General features: G+C 44.9%; 1 protein-coding gene across 4 annotated transcripts in view; it reads left to right on the forward strand.

Annotated features, from left to right (window-relative positions):
• The window catches only part of LOC147013127 (unconventional myosin-VIIa-like), a 123,445-nt gene that overhangs the window by 17,696 nt on the left and 78,668 nt on the right, over positions 1-27,081 (forward strand). For all 4 annotated transcript variants that reach the window (XM_085854720.1, XM_085854723.1, XM_085854722.1 and 1 more), the window contains 3 exons: positions 1,494-1,647; positions 5,986-6,062; positions 9,886-10,005. In XM_085854720.1, the coding sequence (XP_085710846.1) occupies positions 1,494-1,647; positions 5,986-6,062; positions 9,886-10,005 (351 nt within the window). The remainder of the gene's footprint in view (positions 1-1,493; positions 1,648-5,985; positions 6,063-9,885; positions 10,006-27,081) is intronic.

Below are 27,081 nucleotides of genomic sequence, written 5' to 3' on the forward strand. Positions count from 1 at the left end.
TTCCAGAAAGACTTGGGGCAGAACTGTTCCCTCCCCGCCCTGCCCGGCCAACCTAACAAGGACGTGGTAATATGGAATTAAGTGCTGTGAGAGAAGTCAAACATCACCATACATTGTGTCCATAAAGTCCTTGTGCAACTTTGAAGTTTTACAACTTTTGACCTATACATGCTAGAAACAAACTATAAATGGTGCTTGGAAACACAAGTCATCAAGTTTTGTTAATGTTATTGATGTTGTTTTTAATGTTTTTATTGATATTGTTAAATCCACAATTCCCCAGGGTTATTCCCTAATTCCCCTTATCACAAGTGTGGTAAAATCCACAATTCAATCCACAATCCACAATTTTGACTCACCAAAAATCAATGTCTCGTGTTCTCTCAGTGTCATGCATCATTGGTCCTTTATTTATTTATTTATTTTCCAAAAGTGGAATGTTGGCTATGGCTATTGGCTAACCACAACAAAATGATGGGGCTGAACTCCCTGCCTCTATTTGCCCACTATGTTCTAACCAATAGAAGAAGATCATCAGGCAGTTTTGGAAACGATTTATAAAGTTCAACAACAGCACGTATTTACAAGCAGTGTCACAGAGGAAAGTTCTTAATCCTAGCGCAGAAGTCCAGTCCTTGTCCGTCATTTTGTCACAGGTCTACAACACAGGAACCTCAGTCATTCCGGGGAAACAAGGTAAGGAAGAGGTACAGAGAGAAGGAGAGAAATGTTTGAGGCATAGGGTTAGCCTCTCGCTCACCCAACACAAGCCAGCGGCCTTACCTTGGTCCCACCAAAGGAGAGGCGAGGAGGAGAAAGAAAAGGAGGGTAGATAATGTAATACAAGGTGTAAGGAGGGGCACAAATGGTAAAAGAGTGTAGTGTTTAGAGGAAAGTGTGAAATGTGAGTCAGGAAGCCAGTACTAAAAAGGATGAGGGCTTTTTGTTGATGCTCTGTGCATTCAAAGGGAACAAATTCGATTTAGGGAAAGCAAGAGACAAATAGCGTAAATCAGTGTGTCGTGGCCAGTGTGTCCAGGAAATCTCTGCTGGTCAGTCCGTTCGCCAGTCCTCCGCTGCACCATATTCACCAGCTCATTCGTCCTCGCAGGTTCAGTCTGTTCTCATGGATTTTCCACTGATACGTGGGGAGAGGTAATTTAGATACACCATAAAATACGGATCAAACTCAACTTTGGCTCCCTTATGTGTTGTCATGTGCTTCCCTGGGGTCTCTGAAAACCGCCACTATATATATATATATATATATATATATATATATATATATATATATATATATATATATATATTTGTGGTTTTCAGAGACCCCAAGAAAGCACATGACATACATATATATATATATATATATATATATATATATATATATATATATATATATATATACATATATATATATATATATATATATATATATATATATATATATGTTGATTATTATTACAATTAATTAATTGCAATGTATGTGAATCCAGGGTTCCTGCACATCATGTGAAGGACGTAACGATGTGAAGGAATATGCAAATATCCGATCAGCAATGAAGATTCTAAATTTCACTGATGGAGAGCATTCTGACATCTGCAAGCTTCTTGCAGCAATCCTGCACCTTGGCAACATCGAATTTGAGGGTAAGGAGGGGGAGACAACCGTTTACTTTCATGAACTAAAGCAAACGCAATGATTAAACAAACCATCCACACAGCCAATTTTAATTCTGCATAATTCTTTTAAACCATTATATATGACGATCAATCAAAATTCTAAAAAATAATTACTAGCAATTACTCCAATATACTGCAATGGTTTTGTATTTTTCATTACATCTAATATGTGAAGCTCAATTCGTGTTTGTTTGTTTGTTTATATATGCTTCAAAAATAAACTATGGAACTTAATGCAACCAAATTTTGCATGTTGCCCCAAGTATAGTTTCTATCAGGGTGGCTTCTGGGGGAGGTGGTTCAGGGTGGGGGGAAGACCCCCCAATTCTCTGTATGTAAATGTCTATCATATTGTGCCACCCGGTGTTATCCGTTATTACAAATCATCTTCTTATATCAATAAATTTTATACAATTTGTTAATATGCATTACGGTGATGTTGAAATCTGAGTGTGAATGATTCGAAATTTTCAAAATGTATCATTTCACTCATTTTAAGTCAAGGTTCAAAACCAAAGCATCCAATACTGAGCTTCACAGCGAAGCAGAAATGATTTTTTTCCACACACCATATATAAGCAGCAAGGATGGTTGATGAAGGTGATGTAACTGACTTCCAAGCAGATGGAAGATGACCTCAGGCAAATGACAGAGTGAAGAAAGCAGAATGTTTGTGAAGTACAATATGCAGTGTTTTGATTAAACCTGTCAATAAAGTGATGGTTACTTTTACTCATAGGTATGTATCATTTGTAGGAGAAATATAATTTCTTACTAACAAGCAAATACAACCCGTCTCTTCGCTGATGGGGGTATTGGGAAGGGGAGGAAGGAGGGGAGGAAGGAGGGGAGGAAGAGAGAGGAAAAGAGAGGAGGGAGGGAGTGGAGAGAAAGAGGAGGGAGGGGAGAGAAAGAGGAGGGAGGGAGGGGAGAGAAAAAGGGGAGGGAAGGCAGAGAGGACAGAGGGAAGGGAGGGGAGAGGGAGGGGGACAGGATGTAGGGAAGGGAGGGTAGGGGAGAGAAAGAGGGAAGGGAGGAGGAGAGGACAGAGGGAAGGGAGAAGATGGAGGGAAGGGAGAAGACAGATGGGGAGCATGGGGGGGAGGATAAGGAGGGGAGAGGAGAGGACGGAGGAATGAAGGGAAGCTAGGAAGGGGGAGGGGAAGAGTGAGGAGGGGGTGGGGGGTAGAGCGATGCCTCACCAAACGTTGCAAAACACTGCGGGAGGGAGCGGAGCGAGAAGAGGGTAAGAGACAGACAGAGACAGACAGAGATAGACAGACAGACAGACAGACAGAGACGGAAGGAGGAGGAGGGGAAAAAAAGATAGAAAGTGAGGGGTGGAGCTGGGGTTAGCAAAGAGAAGGATGTTATGCTTCATGAACGAACACAAATAAAAAAACTCAAGTCAGAACAGCTATACACAAAACGACACAACAGGGTTTATAATGTAAGCTGCTGGCACATCTGCAAAAACTTTGATGTCCCAGTTCCAGAAAATTCGTGAGAACATGAACCAAAATTAATCACTGAAAACATGGAAATACCTACCGCTCATGTATGACCTAATGATTCCATCGAGCATGAACATCAAAAACAAAGTATTTCGACCAGGTATCACACTTAGGTACAAAAAAGAGAAGAAGGCATTGCTGATTGAGGTGTTAATTCCAGTGATGTTGGAATAAATGATGCAGAAATCAAGAAAATGATCAAATACCAAGACCTCAAAAATGAAGTGAAAAGATCCTGGAAACTGAAAAATACTAAAGTTGTACCAATGATAGTTGGAGCTACAGGAATGATAACAAAGAACCTCACAGTGATATTAAAAACCATCCCTGGGAATATTATTACAAACTAACTACATTTGGAAGCTGTCCGGGCTCACCAACGATCCTGAAGAGAGCCCTTGGCACAAAACTTTGACAACAGAAAACATCACAGCTTGGTCCATGAATCGTGAACCCTAACCGTAATGAAGGTGGATACTTTGAGCCCACCCAGGAAGAACTCCATTCCACATTCTGAAACCGCATATATATGTAGATACCAATCAACGACACACACACACACACACGCACGCACGCACGCACGCACGCACGCACGCACGCACACACACACACACACACACACACGCATGCATTAAAAACCCACGCCGTGTTCCTGGCAAAGGTCTGCCTGCATGCATGCTCGCATGCTCGTACATGCAGTGACCTTTGCACCCCACCGGTTGGCTCACTCCGAATCTGATTCATACATGCTAGTCCTCTCAACAGATGGGGAAGGATGGAAAAGAGAGAGAGAGAGAGAGAGAGAGAGAGAGAGAGAGAGAGAGAGAGAGAGAGAGAGAGAGAGAGAGAGAGAGAGAGAGAGAGAGAGAGAGAGAGAGAAAGAGAAAGAGAAAGGGAAGAGGAAAGGGGGAGAGTGGAGGAGTCAGAGAGAGACAGAGACAGAGAGGGAGAGGGGTGGGAGAAGGGAGGTAGGGTTGGGAGGGCGAGAGATGGGTGGCATAGGGGTGAGGGAGGCAGAGTGGGAGAGGGGGGAGGGGTGAGGAAGGTGGAGGGTGAGGGAGGGAGAGGAGTGAGGGAGCGAGGGAGAGGGGTGAAGGATTCTGGCAGATGTGACTCCAAGTTTATGTGTTTGTGCCGAGAGATGACACACACAGATTAATGAATCACCCTGCCTGTGAAACATCGGGATGACAGTTTATTGCTGGGTCCAGATTTTAATCCAGGCTACACAGATCAAACATGCGTACCTCTCGGCTCTCCTGTCATGATGTGGTGATTCACTATTTCATAACTGAAAACATTTTTTCTCATTGCGATCAAATAATTAATTTGGTCTTCATACCTCTGCTATAGAACCGTGGTATCACCATTGAAACTTGAAGAATGCGCGCCAAGAGGCTTAACCAAGCAATCCACAAAATGGTTGAAGAAACTGTAAAAAAAAAAAAAACGAACAGTTTAATTTTTATCTGTATTCATCTATGCCAAAGTGACGGGTTGTATAATGGAAGAACAAAAATGGAAAACTTCATGGAAAATAAAATTTCACATTTTCATCGAACCAGCCACCACCTGTTGCACCACAGAAGAACACATGGGAAACAACGCATGCGAGTGATCCCTGAACTTTGTTCAAGTCAATCGACATACAGTATTCAGTGAGTGTGAATATTGTAGAGCACTCGTCAAGTGGCTTAAACACTCCAATGAAACGGTTGATAAGAAAAGGCTCGCTTGGCACGCGATTATCAATCCCTGAACCGTCATGTTAAACATACACCTCCTGGAGATGCCTGAAATGTCAAATATGTCTGAATTGGACAAATGAACACTTTTTTTAGGAGTCAAAACTGTTTCTAAGTTCTATTCTGGAGCTTAAATTTTGTAATTCTGCTTTGTTTAAGAGATTCTTAGAATTATTGCATGTGCGGAAATGAAATAAATCCACGGACGCTGGCGTCTCTGGGAGTTTATAAGCATTTCAATATACCCAACGATTTGTAGCTATGATGAACATGTATTCGATAATATGAGTGAGGAAAGTGGGAAAAAAAACTTTATCGTGAAGAAATCGTGGTGACATGTTCCAAGTCAAGGCATGGTTGAGCAGACCAAAAAACATGGTGGCTTCAGACCTCAGTGAGGTTACCCATGAAACGGCTTCAGACCCTATGGAGTGCGGTTGCCGAGGATGGCGCCTAATAAAGGATATAATTAAATAAGGTCGTTAATTATCTTCAAAAGGGGTGTTTTAATCAACCCAAACACCCAATTTTCAGTCATGGACTTCCGTGGAGTTTACTTAGTATGCTTGCAAAGTTTCAGGTTGCTAGGTATCATGGTTTTAGAGTTATGGAGGATACACACATATAAACACACACACACACACACACACACACACACACACACACACATACACATACACATACACATACACATACACATACACATACACATACACATACACATACACATACACATACACATACACATACACATACACATACACATACACATACACACACAAACACACATTGACATTTATTCGAATAGATTATACAATAGTATATATTGATGAATAAATACATGTTGGTGTGCCTTGGGCTACCTATGAATATCATATTTGTAGAACTTTTTCAATGCCTCACATATTGTTTGTGTTCATCTCGATCATTTGAAATGTCAAGTCCATTCAAGTTTTCTCACAAAGGTGGAGAATTAATTCCAACATCAGACATTTTGTTAGATCCTAGATTTTAAAAAAGTATTTTATTTTTGCCTTTGCTCCCAGGTATAGTTAACAGAAACCTAGACTGCTGCGAGATTGTCTCTACGTCTCACGTGTCTTGGACCTGTAAGATCCTGGAGGTAATTACATCATTTGTTACAATGATGCACCTTATTGATCATTATATTAATAACCACACTTTCACCCCAAAGTATTGTTATTACTTATAATTGTTAACACAACCATGCCATTATTATTATTACTTGCAAAATTGAAAATTCGCAAGTAATAATTCATTTCCTGCGTAAGTTTGTCTGTCTGTCCACTGCAGGTTGCAATTCTACACCGGTCTTCACAAAACATAACCAACCAGTAGTTATTCAAAAGCTAGAAGCCTATTGTTTTTTGAGGTCAAAAGGTCAAATGACAAGGTCACAGCAAGTCATGTTTCTTGACATTTTTGAGATAACTTGGCATAGTCATCGTTGAGATCTGGTTTGCTTTGCTACATTCTACTCGACTAGTGCTTTAAAATCAGTGGTTGGTCAATCACTTCCAGTCAGCCATTTTGTCAAGCAGTCAAGATCAACAATTTGAACCTCAATGTCAAATTCCTAAAATCGTCAATTTTCATTCTTTTGATTTGAAATTTGAACAATATTTGCATATCGGATCATTCAATTGGTTCACTAGAAATCAGAACGACCAATTTTGCCATTTTGACGTGTCAACGGTTTTCATGAAAACAATTTCACCCCATTATAAATAAATGGGACTTTTTGTGATTTTATCAAAAGGTTTTGAAGATATCAAATTGAAACTTACACAGCTTATTTGTATACATGTGTAGTATATATTTGTAACATTAAATTGGTCAAAATTAGTCAAAAGTCAAGGTCAAGTCCATCTGAAACTTGTAAAACACCTATTCAGCTGCAGTTAGAAAATGTATCAGCCATATTTGTTATGCATAATAATCAATCATTTTCGAAATTACCAAATTGCTGTTTCCATAGCAACTAATTTTTACTTGGCTTTTGCAATTAGAGTGCTATGCATGACATCTTTCTTGTTATTGTTATTTTTACTGGAGTATTATCATCATTATTGTACATTTCTTCAGTCATTGTGTTGGTAATCTTTCCTTTCACTATCCTTTTTGTTCATTGTAATTGTTGTTTTATATATGAACATGAAAATTATATTTTACCAACAACTTTGCCAACATACGCTTGTGACTATTCACGATCCACAGGTGTGCCTTCGTGAAAGAACGGGCCATTAGTCTGGTGCCCAATGAAAATTTCAAATTCACTGATGACTTTGCAGCACAACATTAGCGGTTAAGTTGTACCCCAAAGTTCCCTGTGTCCTGCAGGAAAATATTGATGCAACCAAACAGCATCTCACAATCGTAATTGAATCTCACTCAAATATGTGTTCACTCAATGACAAATATCAATAATAGCAAATGTGCAATACAATAACCATATGAAAATGATGAAGTTAAACCCCATCCAGCTGTTTGTACCTCTGAGACATTTATATTTTCATTAACAGCAATTTTAAACAAAACCACAGTCGATTTCTCTTTTTAATTATTGCTAAATATAGACACTTGCTTTTACGACTATGCACAAAATATTAACCAAAATAATAATAATAATTACTGTTAATATTGTTACGGCTGTGGAAATTCGCATTACACCATGAAGGGCCCGTAGGTGAGATATCTCTAAGATATCCAGGATTTTAGGTTGGGTGGTGGGGGGAGGGGGCGCAAAAATTGACATTGCATTGAAATATATAATTTTGCTGAGCAGGGCGAGGGTAACATTTTTTCTTGGGGTTTGCTCACGATGCTCACAAAAAAAGGACCAAACCAACAACAGATGATATTACCAACAACACAACTATACTCCTAACCATCATTACTAAATTCTAACACACTGACAAGGCTCTACCAGTTCGCGAAGTTACAAAATAAAATTGTAGCAATTTAACTATTTATGACCTTTTTCTGCATCATGGTCCTTTAATTCCGTCTTTTTTGAAAAAAAACCACCTGTAAATACTGTTTTGAATTTTCGCCCTTTTTGAAGAACTACATGGTTGTTGTTGTATCGGGAAATGAAAATGACAATCACAGAAACTACACTGAAAATACCTAATTGACATCCATCTTTTTCAACAACGTTTAGAAACTAACAGACCTTGATTGTTAACTTCCGCCATCGAAGATAGGAGGTTACTGTTTTCACCCCTGTTTGTTTGTTTGTTACTTACGAAATCGAAAGATTTCGTAAGTATATTGATGACTTCCGTTTCTGTTTGTTTGTTTGTTTGTATGTTTGTTTGTTTGTTTGTAGGCGCGATAACTCGAGAACGGAAGAAGCTACCAATGTCAAATTACACCACTTGATTCAGGAGGGTGATGGCTAGTGCTGATTAGATTTTGGTCAAAATCGGTCAAAGGTCACGGTCACAATGAGGTCAAATATTCGATTTTTGATGGTTTGGTACAGATAACTCGAGAACGGAAGAAGTTACCAATGTCAAATTACACCATCTGATTCAGGAGGGTGATGGCTAGTGCTGATTAGATTTTGGTCAAAGTCGGTCAAAGGTCAAGGTCACAGTGAGGTCAAACATCAAAAAAATGATAACTCGAGAACGGAAGAAGCTCCCAATGTCAAATTAGATCACGTGATTCAGGAGGGTGGTGGCTAGCGCTGATTAGATTTTGGTCACAATCGGTCAAAGGTCAAGGTCACAGTGAGGTCAAACATCCAAAACATTCGATTTTTGATGGTTTGGTACAGAATCATCGAAGAAACTTCTGGTTTGCGTCGCTACCTTCTCGAGAGACAGCTTTTATTAGACAAGGTCAGAGGTCAAGTTGACGATTTCAGAAGTACCAGTCTTTGACTGCTTGTTTGTTTGTTTGTGAACAGTATTACGGAAAAACTCCTGAACGGATTTCGACGAAACTTGGTGCGGGGGATTAGGTATGGTCCAAGGATCATGCCATTAGATTTTGGACTTGGGCCAAAGTCCAATATGGCCGCTATGGTGGCCATTTTGAAAAAATATTTGAATTTTTTTTTCGAATTTATACATGTTTTAAGTGATTTCCAACCCCCCAAAAAATTTGTTAGAGAAAACAAAAAGAAATTTTGCACCTTTTTTTTCAAAAAAATTTAGATTTTATTTTTTTGGCATTTCTACATGCACGTCAATCTAGTTTAGTTTATTCAATCGTGTTTCAGTAGAGTCTAATCCGTTTTGACTTACAATGAATAGGATATCAGGTTCACTTAAGTGACCCAGCAGTATTGGCGGCGGAGGTTTTGCACTCTACCGAGTGCTCCCCCTCTAGTTGGCACAATGTATTTGTACACTTCAAAAACAGAAACATAATTAAACACTTCAAGCATTTTCTTAAACGTAATCATTGCAGATTTTACGTTTAAAATTTTTGAAACGTTATGCAATATATAGTAGGCTTACCTACTTTATTATATATTTATTCTTGAGAGTGGAAATTGTTCGAAAAAGTGATTGCACGAGACAGTTTCCTTTCCCACATTCTGAGGCGCATCTTCAGTTATATACACCTCATTACATGTGAAAAACAATTGCTTTTGATGGAAGGGGATGGGTTTAGAGAGGGCATGTGCCTGGTGCACCCCCCCCCCCCCAAATTTGCCCTTGCCCCTGAGAACAATCACCCAAAAGCAAGCAGACTTTGTTATCCTTACCTTGTAAAGTTATGTAAAATATATTATTTTGATTGGAGAGAAAAGTCTGAAATAATCATGGCACCCATTTAAACAGTTTCAAAAAAGAAATAAACATCTCACAATAGTCAAGTTATATTATATCGTCATTCTACGGGGTAGATGCTGCTTCTGAGAGATGCAGGTCTTCAAAATCTTCAGGATATTGACTTTTTCTTAACAGGTTGATGAGGAACAACTGCAAAGATGCCTCACGAAGAAGAGCATGATGCTACGGGGGGAAAGTGTGAACAGCCCTTTTAGCAAGGTTCAGACAGAAGATAACAGAGACGCCCTTGTAAAGGTATTTCTCAATAACCCCAATTATCTTTTTCTCTCATCAACACCTGCATTATCCTTCAGTCAGTTTATGTTTTTCCTTCTTATTTGTTCAAACTCAGTAAATCCTTAAGATAATACATCATAGAACGAATCTTATTATTATTTCTCTTAATGGCCACAGGGGCAAACTGAGCAGTCGGGTTCAGGCACCGACCGAGGACCCGGGCCATCAAAGGGCCCTTGCTCAAAGAATATATAATTAAATAATAAGGTTTACTTTTTCAGAAATAGGAGCGGAAGACGATTTACGAACTTATATTTAAACATTGTATATTAATTGGTGAGGGGTGAAAGTCGATTTTGATTGATTCTGGGACAAATATGCAGTAAAATCATTTATTGCTGTTAAACTAAACATTTAACCTGCATTAAACAAAACATTTACCACTGTTAAAGCTCCAGTTTCAAACTTTACAGAAAATGGTTATTAACCATAAATGTGTGTTACAAAAAACGGGGTTTGTATCCTCTTTGTCCAAAAACATTATTGAACATCTTCACATGTATGTTTTGCTCATCCCACATCGAAATACCGCAGTGTTCAATTGATGAGGGTGTGAATCGACTCTGTCGGTCCAAACGTATCCTTTATTTTACATCATACACCTAAAGTGACTATTTGTTTTACTCGCCAAAATATTCAGTATATGACAGGGAGAAATAATAATTTTGGCCGTGTGTGCATTTTATTATACTGTATACGGTTTCAGGCTGTTCGTCATGACCTTTGCCATATTATATACTTATTACATACTTAACATTCCTGGATGCTTTGGACTGTAATGTATGTTCTGTACTCTGCAATACGAGATGCACCAGTTTCTGGTTCGTAAATTACAGTGAACGTATTGGTTCACGAGTCAGTAAGTGATTACTATATTCGTTATGTGTGTGTGTGTGTGTCTGTCTGTGTGTCTGTCTGTCTGTCCCGAGCATAGCTCCATGGGTTTTGATCCGATCCTGATAAAATTTGGGTGGGAGGTTTATATCATGATCTAGTTGTGTTTTCCTGAGAATGGGCGTGGTGCGCCCATTATGGGCGGAGCCACGCCCAAAAAACATGTTTTTAGAGGGTAGCCGATTTCAATTTGCATCTTCTCTTAGGGGGTTTGTCGAATCTGACAGTGGTTTCAGTATTTGGTTAGCCCAATGGCACCTGCATAGCCCCACGGAGCTCGATTTTTCATTTTTTCCCAAGCTCAAGGTCACAAGGTCAAAAACTTAGAAAACTGTGAATTTTGACATAAAAATCATACGACCGCCCAAACTTTGAGAGCTTGGATGACAATATTTTTTATGCATAATCTTGAGGTCATTCCCCACCTAAAGTCTTGAAACCATTTTGCTCCATCTCGAACACCTTGCCCGTGGCGCCCCCTTCAAGTTTGTTTTTACGCTGATTTCATCAAAGTATGGATAATCCGAGGAGTGCTAAATGCCATATAGCCTATATGACGTTATATTGTTCCTGGAATGTTCCAGAGGAAGTTTTGCACCAAAGGTCATAATCCTTGACCTTTGGTCTTTAAAGTTCACAAAGGTAAAATTTTCAAAGTTGTGGGAATCGAACCGGGTTTTCGACCTTCGAGCTAACTCCAATAAGCTATAGCACGTATCCTGTTTTCTTATTTTAATGTCCACAACATTGTTTTGTGACCTTTAAAGGTTATGCAATGGTCAAATTTTGAAAGTTGTTGAACGAAACCAGGTTTTCGACATTTTGCAGCTAATAACCTGTCACTCGTACTACATCATGTTGATCATTTTTATAACTTGGTCAAAAATTATCACATTGTCAAATACCGCTCGTGAACCATCGTCGTCTTCAGACTTGTTTGTTTTAAATTCACTGTCTCATTATTCTGCATACTGTATGTATGTACAATACTGTATATTTGTTTTTGGAAAGCTTTTATTTTGCATTGTCATTCAAAAATATTTTATAGGGGGCTCAAGGACCCTTTTTGCCCAAGGGTCCAGAATACTGTCAATCCATCCCTGAATGGCCACAATTATTATCATGTTCTTCTGGGGTTGGCAAGGGATGTTTTGTCCCATCTTCCACAAACTGGCTGGCCAGGCCTGATGTTCAACTAAGGTTAGAGCCGGAACTTGGAATTTATTTGATCATAGTGCTGGTGATGGTTCGCCTCCTCTTCACAAAGGGACTCAACATCCACCAGCTAATATTGGCAGACAGGACACCAGTTTATCCTCAAACCAATGGATGGCACACACATTGATTAATCACACTGCAGGTGAAACACAAGGATGACAGTTTTTAGCTGGGTCGGGATTCAAACCCAGATTAGACAGCTGAGAGGTAAGTTTGCATACCTTTAGGCCATTCTGTGAGCCCATCAACAAGGAATGAATGAATCACAGAAATACATAGGGTTTAATGAAACAATATTATCGCATGGATGGCAACCTCCCAGCAGGAAGTAACCATACCCAGGAGGTTACTTGCTGAAACCGCGGATACTTCAAGGATAGCTAAACTATCACAGTTTCTCACAAGCTGATATGCAGTGGTTGTCATCAGCCTGTGATCAGGTTGAGCATATGACCATGCTGGTTAAAAATGGGATTACAATAAATTTAACCCTTCGGGGATCCCGGGTGAACCAGATTATCTTTCGATTCATGGTTTATTATCAAATCATCGCAGCCACAGGCTCAATTGTGATGGATTTACAATATATAATGAACACCAAAATAATAAAAGAAAAAAAAAGGCAACAGGGACTTATTGAAAGTAAGACCTATAACACACACACACACACACACACATACACACACACACACATATACACACAAACATACACACACATACACAAACACACACATACACACGCACACACACACACACACACACACACACACACACACACACACACACACACACACACACACACACACACACACACACTGTCCTTTTCTTCTGACAAAGTGGAGAGCTTGCTGTCAAACCTCGACTCAGATTCTGCAACCGGTCCAGACGGCATCAGGCCACATGTCCTAAAAACCTGCTCCTCTGCTCCTGCTCACCCTCTCTCTGTTCTATTCACCCTCTCATTTGCTCAAGGTCATCTGCCATCTGCTTGGAAATCAGCAAACATTACCACCCTGCATAAAAATGGTGCAAAAACAGATCCCTGCAACTACAGACCAATCAGCCTTCTCCCAATAATCAGCAAGGTCATGGAATCCATCATCGTTTCAGACATTAAATCCTTCTTCTTCTCCAATGGCCTGATTTCCGAACATCAATTTGGATTCAGACCCGGTCACTCTACCTTGGATATGCAGCTTCTGCTCTCCCATCAATGATTGGAGGTCCTCAATGCCGGGCATGAAATTAGAGCCATTGGTAGACATATCGCGTGTTTTCGATATGGTCTGGCACCCTGCCCTGCTCACCAAACTCTCTTCCTATGGTATCCAAGGACATTTCTACTCATGGTTCGCAGACTTCCTCTCCTGTCGCAGCCAACGTGTGGCCCTTAATGGAGTTCTTTCATCCCCTCTTCCTGTCCAGTGTGGAGTTGCTCAAGGCAGCATTCTGGGCCCTGTTCTTTTTCTGGTTTTCATCAACGATCTCTCCGACTCTCTGGAGAATCCTCTTCAACTCTTTGCTGATGACTCCACCCTCTGCCGTACCATCTGTCATCCCTCAGGTCGGCAAGCAACAGCTTCTTCGCTCTCTGCATATCTGGATAAAATCAGAAACTGGTCCAACACGTGAAACATGTCTTTCAATCCTGACAAATGTCACACTCTCACTATGTCTCTCCGAAAGTAGCGTCTGGAACCCCATCTACTTTCTACTTTGCCATCTACTTTCTTAACAATCTTCTTGAAGTCCTTTCATTCAAGCTTCTGTGTCTCACAATCTGTGCTCATCCTCCCTGGGAGAGCCACATTTCCAACATGGCCTCCCAAGCCAGTCGTCAACTGGGAATCCTCCATCGTGCAAAGTCCTTCCTCAGTCCACCTGAGTTCCTGACCACATACAAAGCTTTTATCCACAGCCGGATGGAGTACTGCTCTCCCCTCTGGGCTGGTGTTCCCATCTCTCACCTTTCTCAGCTTCACGCTGTGGAAACCAAGGCATTTAGGATCACTCTCTCACCACAGGCAGGTTGGTGGTCTTTCTGTCTTCTACCGTCTCCTCTCTGGTCTCCTCCCCCCGCTATGTCTGTGATATGTCCCCGCCCCCCATATTTCCACAGGGCGCTCAAGGTCTGCCAGCAACCCCGTTCTGGTAAAACTACCAAAATCACGAATCACTGCTCACCTTCACTCTTTCATTCCTCTTTTTTCCCGCCTTTGGAATAAACTCCCCCACTCTCTTGAATCCCATTCTTCCCTCCAAGCCTTCATAAAGCCGCTGTCACACCTTGACGATTTAGCCAGTGTATGCCGATTTATGAAAAATTTGTCTAAAACGCTGGGACACATCGAATACATTATGGGTACGTTTTGTATACGTTAAGAGCATGCTGAAAAACACTGCCATACGTCGAAGTACGCTAGCTTTAAACGTTGTACTTTTGGGTTGTCCTCAAATTTTTGCATGCTTGAAATTTTACGACATATGCCGGCGTATGACTCACACGTTCCGCTACGCTGGCAATAAGTTGTAGGCACGTTATGCGATCGTCGACACACGTTGACACATGTTACTTGTAAGTTACTCATAAGTCGAAACACGTCGAGGTAATGTTTAGCGTACCCGAAACTTATTTCTAACCTATGAGTAACATTTTGTAAGCACGCTACACGAACGTTGTTCACACTTCGCAACACGTTATTTGAAAGTTCCTCATACGTCAAAACATGTCAAAGTAATGTTTAGGGTACCCGTGACTTATTTATAACCTATGAGTAACGTGCTTGGGAATTATTTGTAAAGCATGTCCTACGCACAAATACATATGAGAGACGTATTTGACGTCTTCAGGATGACCACAGAACTTACTGAACGCGTTTCTAGCTTACAGATACCGTATAATGGCATATTGGCAGAGATTAGGGGAATTGGTATATAAAAAGGGGCTTCGCAGGAGGAACCCGTCTTTTTTTTAGACTTCGTGGTGAGTACATGTCCATGTCATTCCGAGAGATTGAGGATACGGCAAGGCTGAGACGACAATATCTACCTGTCCTCGAACATCAACATGACCTCATCGAGTTGATACTGCACCAGTTGCGTGCCAATAGAGCCGGGAGACGAAGACGTGAATGGAGGAGAATGAACTGTGTCAGACCATGGATCGGGAGGCGACGCCATTACGGCAGATATGACCATCTCATGGTGGAACTCCAGAACGAGGACCATGCATCCTTCATCAACTTCCTGTGAATGCCCCCAGCGATGTTCGATGAGCTGCTAGCCAGAGTGGGTCCAAGGATAACCAAGCAGTACACCTTCTACAGGGATCCGCTTGAGCCTGGCATGAGGCTGGCACTGAGCCTGCTGCTGTTGGTGCCGTGACTGCAGTGCTGTGGAAGCGATTTAACTCGTTCAATGAAAACGATTTCAATTGCCGAGCACCAGCGTCCAAAAACACTAGGCGAGTGACAGGCATTTATTGAAAGTGAAGTTGCAGCCTATGAATAGAAAACCTCACGTAATCGTCGACGATACGCTGCCACGCTATGCATACGTTAGACTATCGTTGGGCATAGGTTGTGGACGCCTAAAACACGCTAATCAATCGTTGGTATAACTTATCTATAAGTTATCGAAGCGTTCTGTGTTCATTACTAGTACATTATGCATTTGTCCAAGTCGTTTTGAATACTTTAAAAACAAACAAAAAAAGAGTTCATCGTGGGAATGAGAAAAAAAAATTAGCCGAAAAGAACATCGAACAATGGTGCAAAGTAGTCTCCTATTCGTAGACGCAACGAGGATCCATCATCACCCACACCCAACCCATCACACTCACCTGCTACTACTACTACTACTACTACTACTACTACTACTACTACTACTACTACTACTACCACTACTACTACTACTACTACTGACACACTCACCTAATACTACCACTACTGATACTACTGACATTGACATCTACTCAACATGGAGTCTGGAACACTGACGGGTTCCTCTTGTGAAGCCCATTGTAGCTACCAATTCCCCTAAACGCTGCCAAATCGCCATTATACGGTAGATGTAAGTTAGAAACACGTTCAGTAAGTCCTGTGGTCGTCCGGAAGACCTCAATCAAATTCATATACATACTGTTACGGTTGTGGAAATTTGCATTACACCATAAAGAGTCTTCAGGTGAGATAGCTCGATAAGTCCATGTGTAGTTAGCCCAAACCCGTTGTATAGAGGGGAATATATGTGATCCATCCGGGCTGCGACGCATTGAGTGAGCCATTTTTCTGTTCTATCTTTTATTTCAAACAAACAGCATCTCAACAACCACGCCATCCCCACCACAGCGCCAACTACACTACAACCACGCCACCTCCACCACCTACGCTACCACATCTTCGCCACTCGCCATTCAATAAGCACCGTGCGGTCACGATCTCCGCGGAAGAACAAAAACCACCAACGATGCTTGTGGGCTTTTCCCACCATTTTTCCCCACGCTTGGTGTGAAGGAAGGGGGAAGGGCAGCTCGCCGCCGATTGGTGGATGAACAGCGTGAGGCGGTCGGGGTGAGGGAGCGCCCCTTTTCGGGAACCTTCTCGAAGGAGGGTGGAGCCGAAAATGGGGCGGGGCGAATGGGCGGAGCCGGCCCCTACAAAAGGAACGAACGAGTTGGTTCGGGAGTTTTTTGGTTGGTTGCTCGGTTGGTTCAGAGTTGTGTGGAGTTCGAAGTGAGCCTTCTGGTTCGGGTCACGAGCTCGTGGTTCATGCCCTCTTCGGCGATCCTCGCACGGGCCCTGGGACCCCATGCACGAGCGCGGGAAGTAGCGCCGAACGAGCCCCGTCCGTTCCCCCAATGGCCCCGTCCGAGCTGTCGGGCGGACGACGCGAGCTACGCGCGGGAGAAGGACTCGACGTGCCCAGGGAAGTCGCGACTTCCTTTTCTTTTGGGGTTTTGTGTAAATGTCTATGGGTGGCGCCAGTCCATAAAGTAGAACTGTGTAAGTGTTGCCATGTGTAAGTCTTATTCGGTATTAACTATGCGTCATTCTTGCTTTTGTTTCTTTTGCACGAAAACTTTATGGCTGTATATACGTGCTTGCTTTCTGTCTGTGTGTGTGAATAAAGTGCTGCTTGTTGAACTGTTTTCCCGCTTCGCTTCGTCTTTTCCTTTTATTGAACCTCCATCTTGCATCACGTAAGGGGTTTGTAGTGGGTTAAAAATGCCCGGTAATTAATCGGAACCATCAAGGCTGACGATAACTCCGCTCGGTTATCCCTGTAAAACGGAATGAACTGCTTAAGAGGTTCGTGTCCGGAGTCGGCCTGTGGCGTGGTACGATCGTCCGGCTGACCACTCGCGCAGGTACGTAGGTCGGTCGAATTTGGCGAGCAACCCTATCCTGCGCGGGTGGGCAATTGGCACAATCGTGGTGAGGTTAAACCCCCACCCGTGACTGGCTCCGGGCGATAGTTCCCGGAGGGTCACGACTGAATTGTCTGTTCTGGTGGGCGAGGCGGCCGCCATTCGAGTTACGTGGCTGATCGCACGCCGGCGGGCGCGAATTCGCAACACTGGTGTCAGCGAGCGGGAAACAAACTCTCCCGTCTCCAAGCTAAATTCACGGGAATCGGTTCAGGGGTGAGAGGAGCGACCCCCGATTTCCTCCAAATTACGAGCAGGCCAAATTAATCTCTCACGTGAAATAAGATGGCGTTTCAAGGCGAGCGGGTGCCGGGGGTAGAAATGTATATGTGTAGTAATGTCGGATCCATGGCCCAGGATGGTACTACTTGTTATTACAATCCGTGGGGAAGCTCAACCCAATATTCTGAGCATGGACTTTATCGGCAAACTGAGTCGCATAATGGCGGCGCGATCGCGCTTCAGCGCAGCACGGAGCGAGCGGCCATTTATGGCGCGGCGAATGGCGCGACACGAGGCGAGCGCTCCCAACAGCCGTTTCAAACCACGTGGGCATGGCAGGCGAGGTCAAGCGCACCTACGCTGGACATTGGCGGGCTTTGGAAAGAATTGAGGGAAGAATGGAGGACCGAGCTCGAAAAAGAAAAACAGAAACACGAGCTGGAAGTAAAACAATTAAAGAAAGAACTATTGGAGAAGTCAAGACAGGCCAAGGAACTAGAGGGAAAAGTGGGGAAAATAGAATTGAGGATCCATAAGTGGGAACAAGGGACGAGCGAGATGAGAAAGAGAATGGAGGAGGAGTGAATTAGTAACTCCAGGGATAGAAAGCATATGGAAGAAGAATGGGAAAAAAAGTTGGAAGAAAGAGAATGCGTACACAATTTGGAATTGGAACAACTGAAGGAAGAGGTGAGAACAGGCAATCAGGAAAGAGAAAGCCTAGAACGGAAGATAAAAAGAGGAGAGGAATATCTGGAGGAAAGGACGGAGGAATTGCTGGAAAAGTCGGTGCTACTGGAGCGAGAGGTAAGGGCAGGCCAGATTAACAGAGAAACCCTGGAAGGGACGATAAAATTGAGAGAGGAATGGCTACAAATAGGAAAGGAATACGGGAAGGAAATGGACGAAATGAGGAGGGAAGCATGGGAAAGGTGTGTGGAAAGGAGGGAAGAAGCATGCAAATTGAGGGAGGAATTAGGAAAAAAAAACTTCTGAGATACTGGAGCACAAAGACAAAGAGAGGAGATTACAAAACGAACTGAGACTGTTAAAAGAGGAAAGAACGGAAACAGAGAATGAAACGTTAAGGAACCACACTGTACAGATCGAACAGTTGGAGGCGAAGGCCAGACTAAAGAATGAGGAACAAGAAAGAGTAATGAAGGAAGAACGAATGAGACAGGAGAAATAAATCAGTCAGTTGAAAGAAATGACGAGATTGCAGAATGAGATGCAAGAAAGAGTAATGAAGGAAGAACGAATGAGACAGGAGAAGGAAATTAGGGAATAGAAGGAAATAACGAGATTGCAGAATGAGGAACAAGAAAGACAGTGGAATAGAAAACTGAAAGAGTATGAATTTGAAACTGAACGAAAAAAGGAAAAAAATAGGTTGGAGTACGAGGAGAAGGTGAAGGAGCAAGGAATGAAGCAGGAAGGAGAAATCAGTCAATTGAAGGAGACAATGAGATTGGAGAAGGAAGAACGAGAGGAACTGTGGGATACAAAACAACAACATGAATTTAAGGTTAACCAATTGAAAGAAATGATGAGATTGGAGAATGAGGGACAGGGGGGTGAAAGAAATTAAAAAAGAAAGACAAGAACAATTGAAAAAGAAAGCAAGGTTGAGGTATGCAGAGATAATGAAAGAAGAACGAACGAAACAGAAAAAAAGAACGAAGCCAATTGAAAGAAACTATGAGATTGGAGGCTGAGAAGCATGAGGAACAGTGGGAGAGAAAACAAAAACTATACGAGTTTGAAATTAACCACCTCGAGGGGAGAGCAAAATTTGAGTCAACGGAGATTGAAAAACTCTGGAAGGAGAACGAAGAACTCAGGAAGTTCCGAGAGGAGGAACGACTCAAAAGGAGCCAGGAAGTAGAGCAATACAATAATATGGGACGTGTGACAGCACCACAAGGAGGAATGTTAGTGGTGCGGGTCTTAATTGACATCGCTCGACAGATGAAACAACGATTGGGGCGGGCCCTGATAAACGAGACACAAATAAAAATGGAGACAAGGGAAGTAACAAAGACAAAGAAGGAAATGAAAGTATTGCCAGAGACACGGGAGATGGAGAGTGAATTGGGCGTGGTTAGTGACAAACACACACATTGAGGTAGTGGAGGACCATGAGGGGGAGCTGGCGGACTGTTTAGGGACCCGGTGCGAGCAGCTGGATGGCCTCCTTCGGGAACGGAAGGAGACGCTATTCTCCCTTGAAGCGGATCTCAACCAGGTGGGTCCGGTAGAGCTTTGCGAGGTCGAGGGAGCGAGTGCTGTGAACGGGTGCACACGAAGCTTGGGGGGTATAGAGACCCCAGAACCCCTTGTGTTAGCACGAGTCCCCGGTGTGATTGTCCCCGGCGTGAATGTCCCGGTGTGTGTGGTGAGAGGTGTGAGTGTGATTTCATGTATGGGTGAAGCCCCGCGTGTGCCAGAAACCCCGTGTATGAGTGGTGGTTTTGCGAGTGTGCCGGAGTGCGTGCTTCCCAACATGCCGTGTGTTCAAGGGGCACCGCAAGTGGAAGAGGCCGTGTGTGTGAGTGAAACGGCCAGTATGAATGGAGCACCACGTGTGAGTGGAGCCGCGTGTGTGCAGGAAACGGCACGCATGTGCGAACAGCCGTGTGGGAGTGAGACACCGCGGGTGAGTGAGACACCGTGGGTGAGTGCCCCCGCATGTGTGAGTGGTATGGTGTGTGTGAGGGAAACAGCACGAGTGAGTGAGCGGCCGAGTGTAAGGAGAGGAACAGCGTGTGTGAGGTCGCTGTGTGCAAGGGAGATGTCGGTCGGCATGTGTGAGCATGCAGCCGCGTCTCCCGGGGGTGAGTGGAATGTCGTGGTGTGTGAGTCTCATGACACGCGGGAGTTTGAGCGCGTGTGGCGAAAGGAGACTGAGACGACTGCGACAATTGAGAGACAAAGGCCGGGTAGCGGCCGTAGTTTCAATGGGGACCGCACCGGGTTTGCCCAGCAGCGAGCGCGAGGTCCATGCTGTGCAACGCACGAGGCCGCCACGTGCTCGGCTGCGGGAGTGAAGCCCGGTCTGGAAACTCCAGCCGTGGATGTTGCCGATCCCGCGGACGGACAAAGGTTAGGCAGGATACGGATTGGGACCGGACGGGTTCTCCACGCGAGCGTGTGTTAGGCTCCAACGGGCAGAGCACATGTGTTCGCGTGGGGAACCCCTCGAAACGCGGGGCATGTTTTTTTTTGATGCGCACGGTGACGTCATGGCTGCACGTGTGGTTGGAATCCGGCAGGAGGGTGAATCCCTGCCAGATGGTACCGTCCAAGAGGGACGAGGGACGCGAACAGCTGCCATGACGTCACGGGCAAAGAGCGCAGGTTGCGAGTTGCCGCGCTGGTGCTGCGCGAGGAAAAAAAAAAAGCAAGCCTTGCTTCAGATGAACAGGATAACAGGAATCCCGGGCAAGGGGTGGAAGACCCCCTTGGCCCGGGCACAGGATGGCATGAGCTAGGTGGAAGGGATAGCTTAGTAAGACCGGCTTTATGGGGCAGGGGTAAGTCCTCATGGGGCCCGTGGAATGGATTAGGTAGAGGGATTGTAGCCAGATTTAGGAGGGGAAATTTTCTGAGGATTATTAGAGACAGACTTTGCATGTGTAGTGGGGACGTAGCTTAGCTACGTAGTGTTAAATGGAACGTGCTGTAGTTTAAGGGACGACGTGGGAGCACGAGTTAGTTAGGGGATGTAGTGAGCAGGATGGCTGAGTTCATCGATGTAATGTGTGAGAAGAGGAGTGAAACTGTACATGTTGAGTGAGTGAGGCCAGCGGGTCTGTGTGAATGGAGTGATTGGGGAATGCATGGTGCGATGAGTGATTGGGGGGAGGAGTGATTTCCACCCAAGGGACCCCGGGTTCAGTGTAGAGTGAGTTAGCTGGGTTAGTTAAATTGACAAAATGGAAGTCGTTTTGCTGTTGGTGTGAGGTGTAGGCTCGATACCTGTTTGGAGGGGTGCAGGAGCCCTGTTGGGCTAGGAGCGTGGCTGCGAAAGGTGAGTATCGCCAAGTGGGTACCCCGGGCACTGGGCTCGTCGGCTGGCACAGGCCAAGGCCAAGGCCAAGGGGCCCAAGGGGGGCCGGGATAGCGTCGTGGGCACGGGTGCGCCCGCATGATGTGGGGGGCCTGGGGCACCGTTAGCCGTATGGGGAGTGTTGTGGGCACGGGTGACCCTCGGAAAGGGGCCCGGGAAGCCAGCCTGCCACGTGAGCATTTCAGGGGAGTCGCCATGGAGGGATCTCCCCGGTGTTTAGGGAGCTGGTAGGCTCGGAGGCAGTGTAGTGCCCGGGGGTGCCATAGTTGGAGAATCGGCAGAGGGTAGTGCCTGCCAAGGGAGCCACGCGTCCCAGCCATGAGACCGTGTGAGGGCACGGAGGGAAAATTGGGGGGCGAGGCCCAAAATTTGCGAGGACACCAACACGGGCGACGGGAATCTGGGTTTTTAGAACCAATGGTTTAAGCGAGAGGCGCTTGTTGAAAGCCCCGGGGTAGTTCAAAAGTTAAATGGTTAGGGTAGATTAGGAAGTGTACCCCTCTGCACCATCCATCCCTTCGCTCTCGTTGTGGGCCGCTGGATCCACTTTGGGTTAGTCGATCGCTGAAATCTGAGGAGGCCATCCTGAGGCTTAAGTTGGGCCTCGGCACAGGACGCGAGCTCTCCCTTATTCCCCTCCAGGAAGGGAACATAGGGGTTGGGAGTAGGCTAGATGACAGGATAGGTTAGCCGAACAATGACGTTAAAGGGGGTTTGGGGACGATTTCTAGTGGGGAAGTAAGGATAAAAATAAAAACAACTAAAAAAATAAGTTGGGGTGAAATTGGGTTTGTACAAATTAAGGGAGTGGGTATGGACAGTGACAGGCAAAGGCGATAGGTTGGGAGGGAGACAGGTCCGAGTCCTTTGTTAGTCCGAGCAGAACGAAGGTAGGTCCGAGCCCGCCTTCTGAGTGGCCAGCACCACCGCACTCCCTCCACCAACCTCCACTGAAAGGCCTGTGCCGGCCACGTCATCTGCTGGCTCTTGCTGCAAGGCTGTGCCGGTCAGCTTCACTGCCGGCTGTTTTTGCTTCAAGGCCTGTGCCGGTCGATCGTCTGCCGGCTGTTTTTACTGCAAGACCTGTGCCAGCCAGTTCATCTGCCGGCTGTGTTTGCTACAGCGGCCTTGTCATGCCTTGCCTGCCTGCTTTTGCCATCCATGCCTGCTGCCCTCATATACTTTTTGCCCCCGTTCTGTTTTGATTTGCCCCCCTTGTTCATTGCCATGTGCGCCAGGATCGTCATAGAAGTTGCAAGAACTGTCCTGTTGGCAGCCACCACACGGCCAGCAGTGGTGGCTCGTGCGCCGGTTGACTTTGCCTTTTTCTTCCTGCAGAGTCCATTGATCCTGGGTCATGGTTAGTGTAAATTTTGTTAGGTGTTAAGATGTACTGTAAATATGAGTGTGCCCCCGGCATGTATGTGTAAGCGCCGGCAATTTTATTTAAGTCGTCCGTATGAGTGGTTTTGTTTTGTTAGTTCCTCAGCCCGTAGGTTATTTATTTTGGGGACACGAATAACATGAATGTCGCACTCAGGGATCCGAAGGTAAAACGTATTAGGGGAGAACGACACATGAGGCACGAGACAATTTGACGACTCGGGACGAGTCTGTAAAAGGGGAGCGGGTAGTGTTATGGTTGTGGAAATTCTCATTGCACCATAATGAGTCCTCAGGTGAGATATATCGATAAGTCCATGTGTCGTTAGCCCAAACCCATTGTATAGAGGGAATATATGTGATCAATTCGGGCTGCGACGCTTTGAGTTAGCCATTTTTCTGTTCTATCTTTTATTTCAAACAAACAGCATCTCAACAACCACGCCATCCCCACCACAGCGCCAACCACACTACAATCACGCCACCTCCACCACCTACGCTACCACATCTTCGCCACTCGCCATTCAATAAGCACCGTGCAGTCACGATCTCCGTGGAAGAACAAAAACCACCAACGATGCTTGTGGGCTTTTCCCGCCATTTTTCCCCGCACTTGGTGTGAAGGAAGGGGGAAGGGCAGCTCGCCGCCGATTGGTGGATGAACAGCGTGAGGCGGTCGGGGTGAGGGAACGCCCCTTTTCGGGAACCTTCTCGAAGGAGGGTGGAACCGAAAACGGGGCGGGGCGAATGGGCAGAGCCGGCCCCTACAAACGGGACGGTCGAGTTGGTTCGGGGTTTTTTTGGTTGGTTGCTCGGTTGGTTCGGCGTTGTGTGGAGTTCGAAGTGAGCCTTCTGGTTCGGGTCGCGAGCTTCCTGTTCCTGCCCTGTTCGGCGATCCTCGCGCGGGCCCTGGGACCCCGTGCACGAGCGCGGGAAGTAGCGCCGAACGAGCCCCGTCCGAGCTGTCGGGCGGACGATGTGAGCTACGCGCGGGAGGACTCGACGCGCCCAGGGAAGTCACAACTTCCTTTTCTTTTGGGGTTTTGTGTAAATGTCTGTGGGTGGCGCCAGTCCGTAAAGTAGAACTGTGTAACTCTTATTCGGTATTAACTCTGCGTCGTTCTTGCTTTTGTTTCTTTTGCACGAAAACTGTATGGCTGTATATAGTGCTTGCTTTGTGTCTGTGTGTGTGAATAAAGTGCTGCTTGTTGAACTGTTTTCCCGCTTCGCTTCGTCTTTTCCTTTTATTGAACCTCCATCTTGCATCACGTAAGGGGTTCGTAGTGGGTTTGAAATGCCCGGTAATTAATCGGAACCGTCAAGGCCGACGATAACTCTGCTCGGTTATCCCTGTAATACGGAACGAACCGCTTAAGCGGTTCATGTCCGGAGTTGGCCTGTGGCATGGTACGATCGCCCGGTCGACCACTCGTGCAGGTACTTAGGTAGGTCGAATTTGACGAGCAACCCTATCTTGCGCAGGTGGGCAATTGGCACGATCGTGGTGAGGTTAAACCCCCACCCGTTACTGGCTCCGAGCGATAGTTCCCGGAGGGTCACGACTGAATTGTCCGTTCTGGTGGGCGAGGCGGCCGCCATTCGAGTTACGTGACCGATCGCACGCCGGCGGGCGCAAATTCGCAACAATACGACAATGTGCGTTTGAGATACGTTACTCATAGGTTCAAAGCACGTTACTCATAGTTTAAAAATTAAGTTTTGGGTATGCTAAACATTACCTCGACGTGTTTCGACTTATGAGTAACTAACAAGTAACTTGTGTCCGACCTGTGTCAACGATTGCAGAGCGTGCCGAGAACTTATGCCAGCATATGCGGAACTTGTGAGCCATACGTCGAGTACGTCGTAAAATTTTCAGCATGCATAAAATTTCACGACGTACTGGATATGACGTACACGTATGACGTAGATGACGTAGATATGACGTACGACGTACACGACGAATATGACAGCGTACTTCATTGTTTTTCAGCGTGCTCCGGACGTATTCACAACTTACCCATACCATGTTCGACGTGTGCCAGCGTTTTAGACACATTTTTCATAGGTTGGCATATGCTGGCTAAATCGTCAAGGTGTGACTGCGATGTTGACACTTCCAATTTTCATGCGGTTATGATTTAAATCGGCGTGCGGCAGGTTTTTAACAGAGAACGCCATGAGTTCGTCGGCGATACGTGCAGCGCGCTACGCCTAAGTTAAACTATCGTTGGGCATAGGTTGTGAACGCCGACAACATGCTAAGCATTCGTTGGCATAAGTTATCTATAAGACAACGAAATGTTCTGTGCCCATTACTAATATGTTATGCATACGACCAACACGTTACGAATACGACCAAAACTTTTTTAAAAACCTCAAAAATTCAGCGTACGCCAACGTTTTACATACATTTTTATACGTTGCCATTGCTGGCTAAAACGTCAAGGTGTGACAGCGCCTTAACAGCTGTTCACCACCACCTCTTATCTTCCCCCATCCAAAACCATGATCTTTTCTATTCCCATTAATCCACCACAAACCCACCTCCTTCAAATTCCCTGCTTTCCATCCCAAAAGTTTCCTGTCATGTAAGGTCCTGAAAGTCCCTGTGGCATCCATCTTGTTTACCACATGTTCCCTGCCCCATCCCTTCCACTGATCTCCTAATGTCTCTGTTCCCCACTGTTTTGTCCTTCCCTCTCCTGACCCTCTTGTCTCCTGCCCCCCACCCCCCATTGTCCATTGTGTGTTCGCTCTCATACGAGCCTCGACAATGTATACAAAAATAAAATACATGACGGAAAGGCATGTTATGAATATCCTGAAGCTTGAGCAAAACAGACACCATTTCACCAGGGCAAGAGAAGGAGTCCTTATCATTCCAGGTAGTCAGGGCAAGCCAGTGGCTAGAGTCAGAGAGGTGGTCAGACAGAGCACCAGTGGGTCTGAGCCAGAAAGAGTGAGCTCGTCCAAGAGACAGATAAAGTGTTTTCTGTCAGAGCTGTGTTTTATACTCAAGCTGCAAGTGTTCCCCTCCTAGGGTAAACCAATCACGTTCTTCAAGGGTCTCTGCTCCCAGTGGCCCCACCATTCACTGCTCCAGGAGTTCTTCATGGCCTTAAGCGTCTTATTATTCCCTGCCCTGAGGCACCAAGTCTCCCCCTTGCGGCCCCCACCAATCTCAATCCAGGACCCTCAGGAATCCCCACCCTTTGGCCTCCACAAGTCTCCAGCCCCAGAAGACACCCAATAATGAACAAATCTCTGCCCACACACTGACGAATTGGGATAAGTTACATCCCTTTATTAGTGTGGGGTGAGGTGTGAATGTGTAGTGTTGGGGGAGGGGAGGATGGGGGACATACTGTGTTGCCCATATGTGGCCCGACTTCACCTGGTTACACAAAGAAAAATAAATAAATGGAATGTCTTTACCAAGCTACCTCTACTAACCCAATCTCCCATCTCCTTTGTGAGGACACTTCACAGTGACTCCTTATCTTCTACAAACACTTAATATATGGTAACAAATTATATGAACACACGTGATTTGTGCATTTGGCCTTAATTTGGTCGCCGAAATAGGTGACCCTTATTGTCAGTAATTCTGTGTTTGTTTGGATGTTTTTTGGGTAGTCAATCTAGTCTACCCTTATTATCAGTATTTCCGTCGATATGTTGGGTAGTCGATCAAGTCGAAAAAAAAAAAAAATTCAAATTTATTTTGGGGAGATTTGTTCTACCCTTATTATCAGTATTTCCGTCGATATGTTTGTCTGTCTGTCTGTCTGTCCCTTTGTTCGGTCCAGTGCTC

The sequence above is a fragment of the Eptatretus burgeri genome, chromosome 14 (assembly GCF_056783735.1).
Source record: "Eptatretus burgeri isolate ZD-2024b chromosome 14, Ebu_testis_v1, whole genome shotgun sequence".
NCBI lineage: Eukaryota > Metazoa > Chordata > Myxini > Myxiniformes > Myxinidae > Eptatretus > Eptatretus burgeri.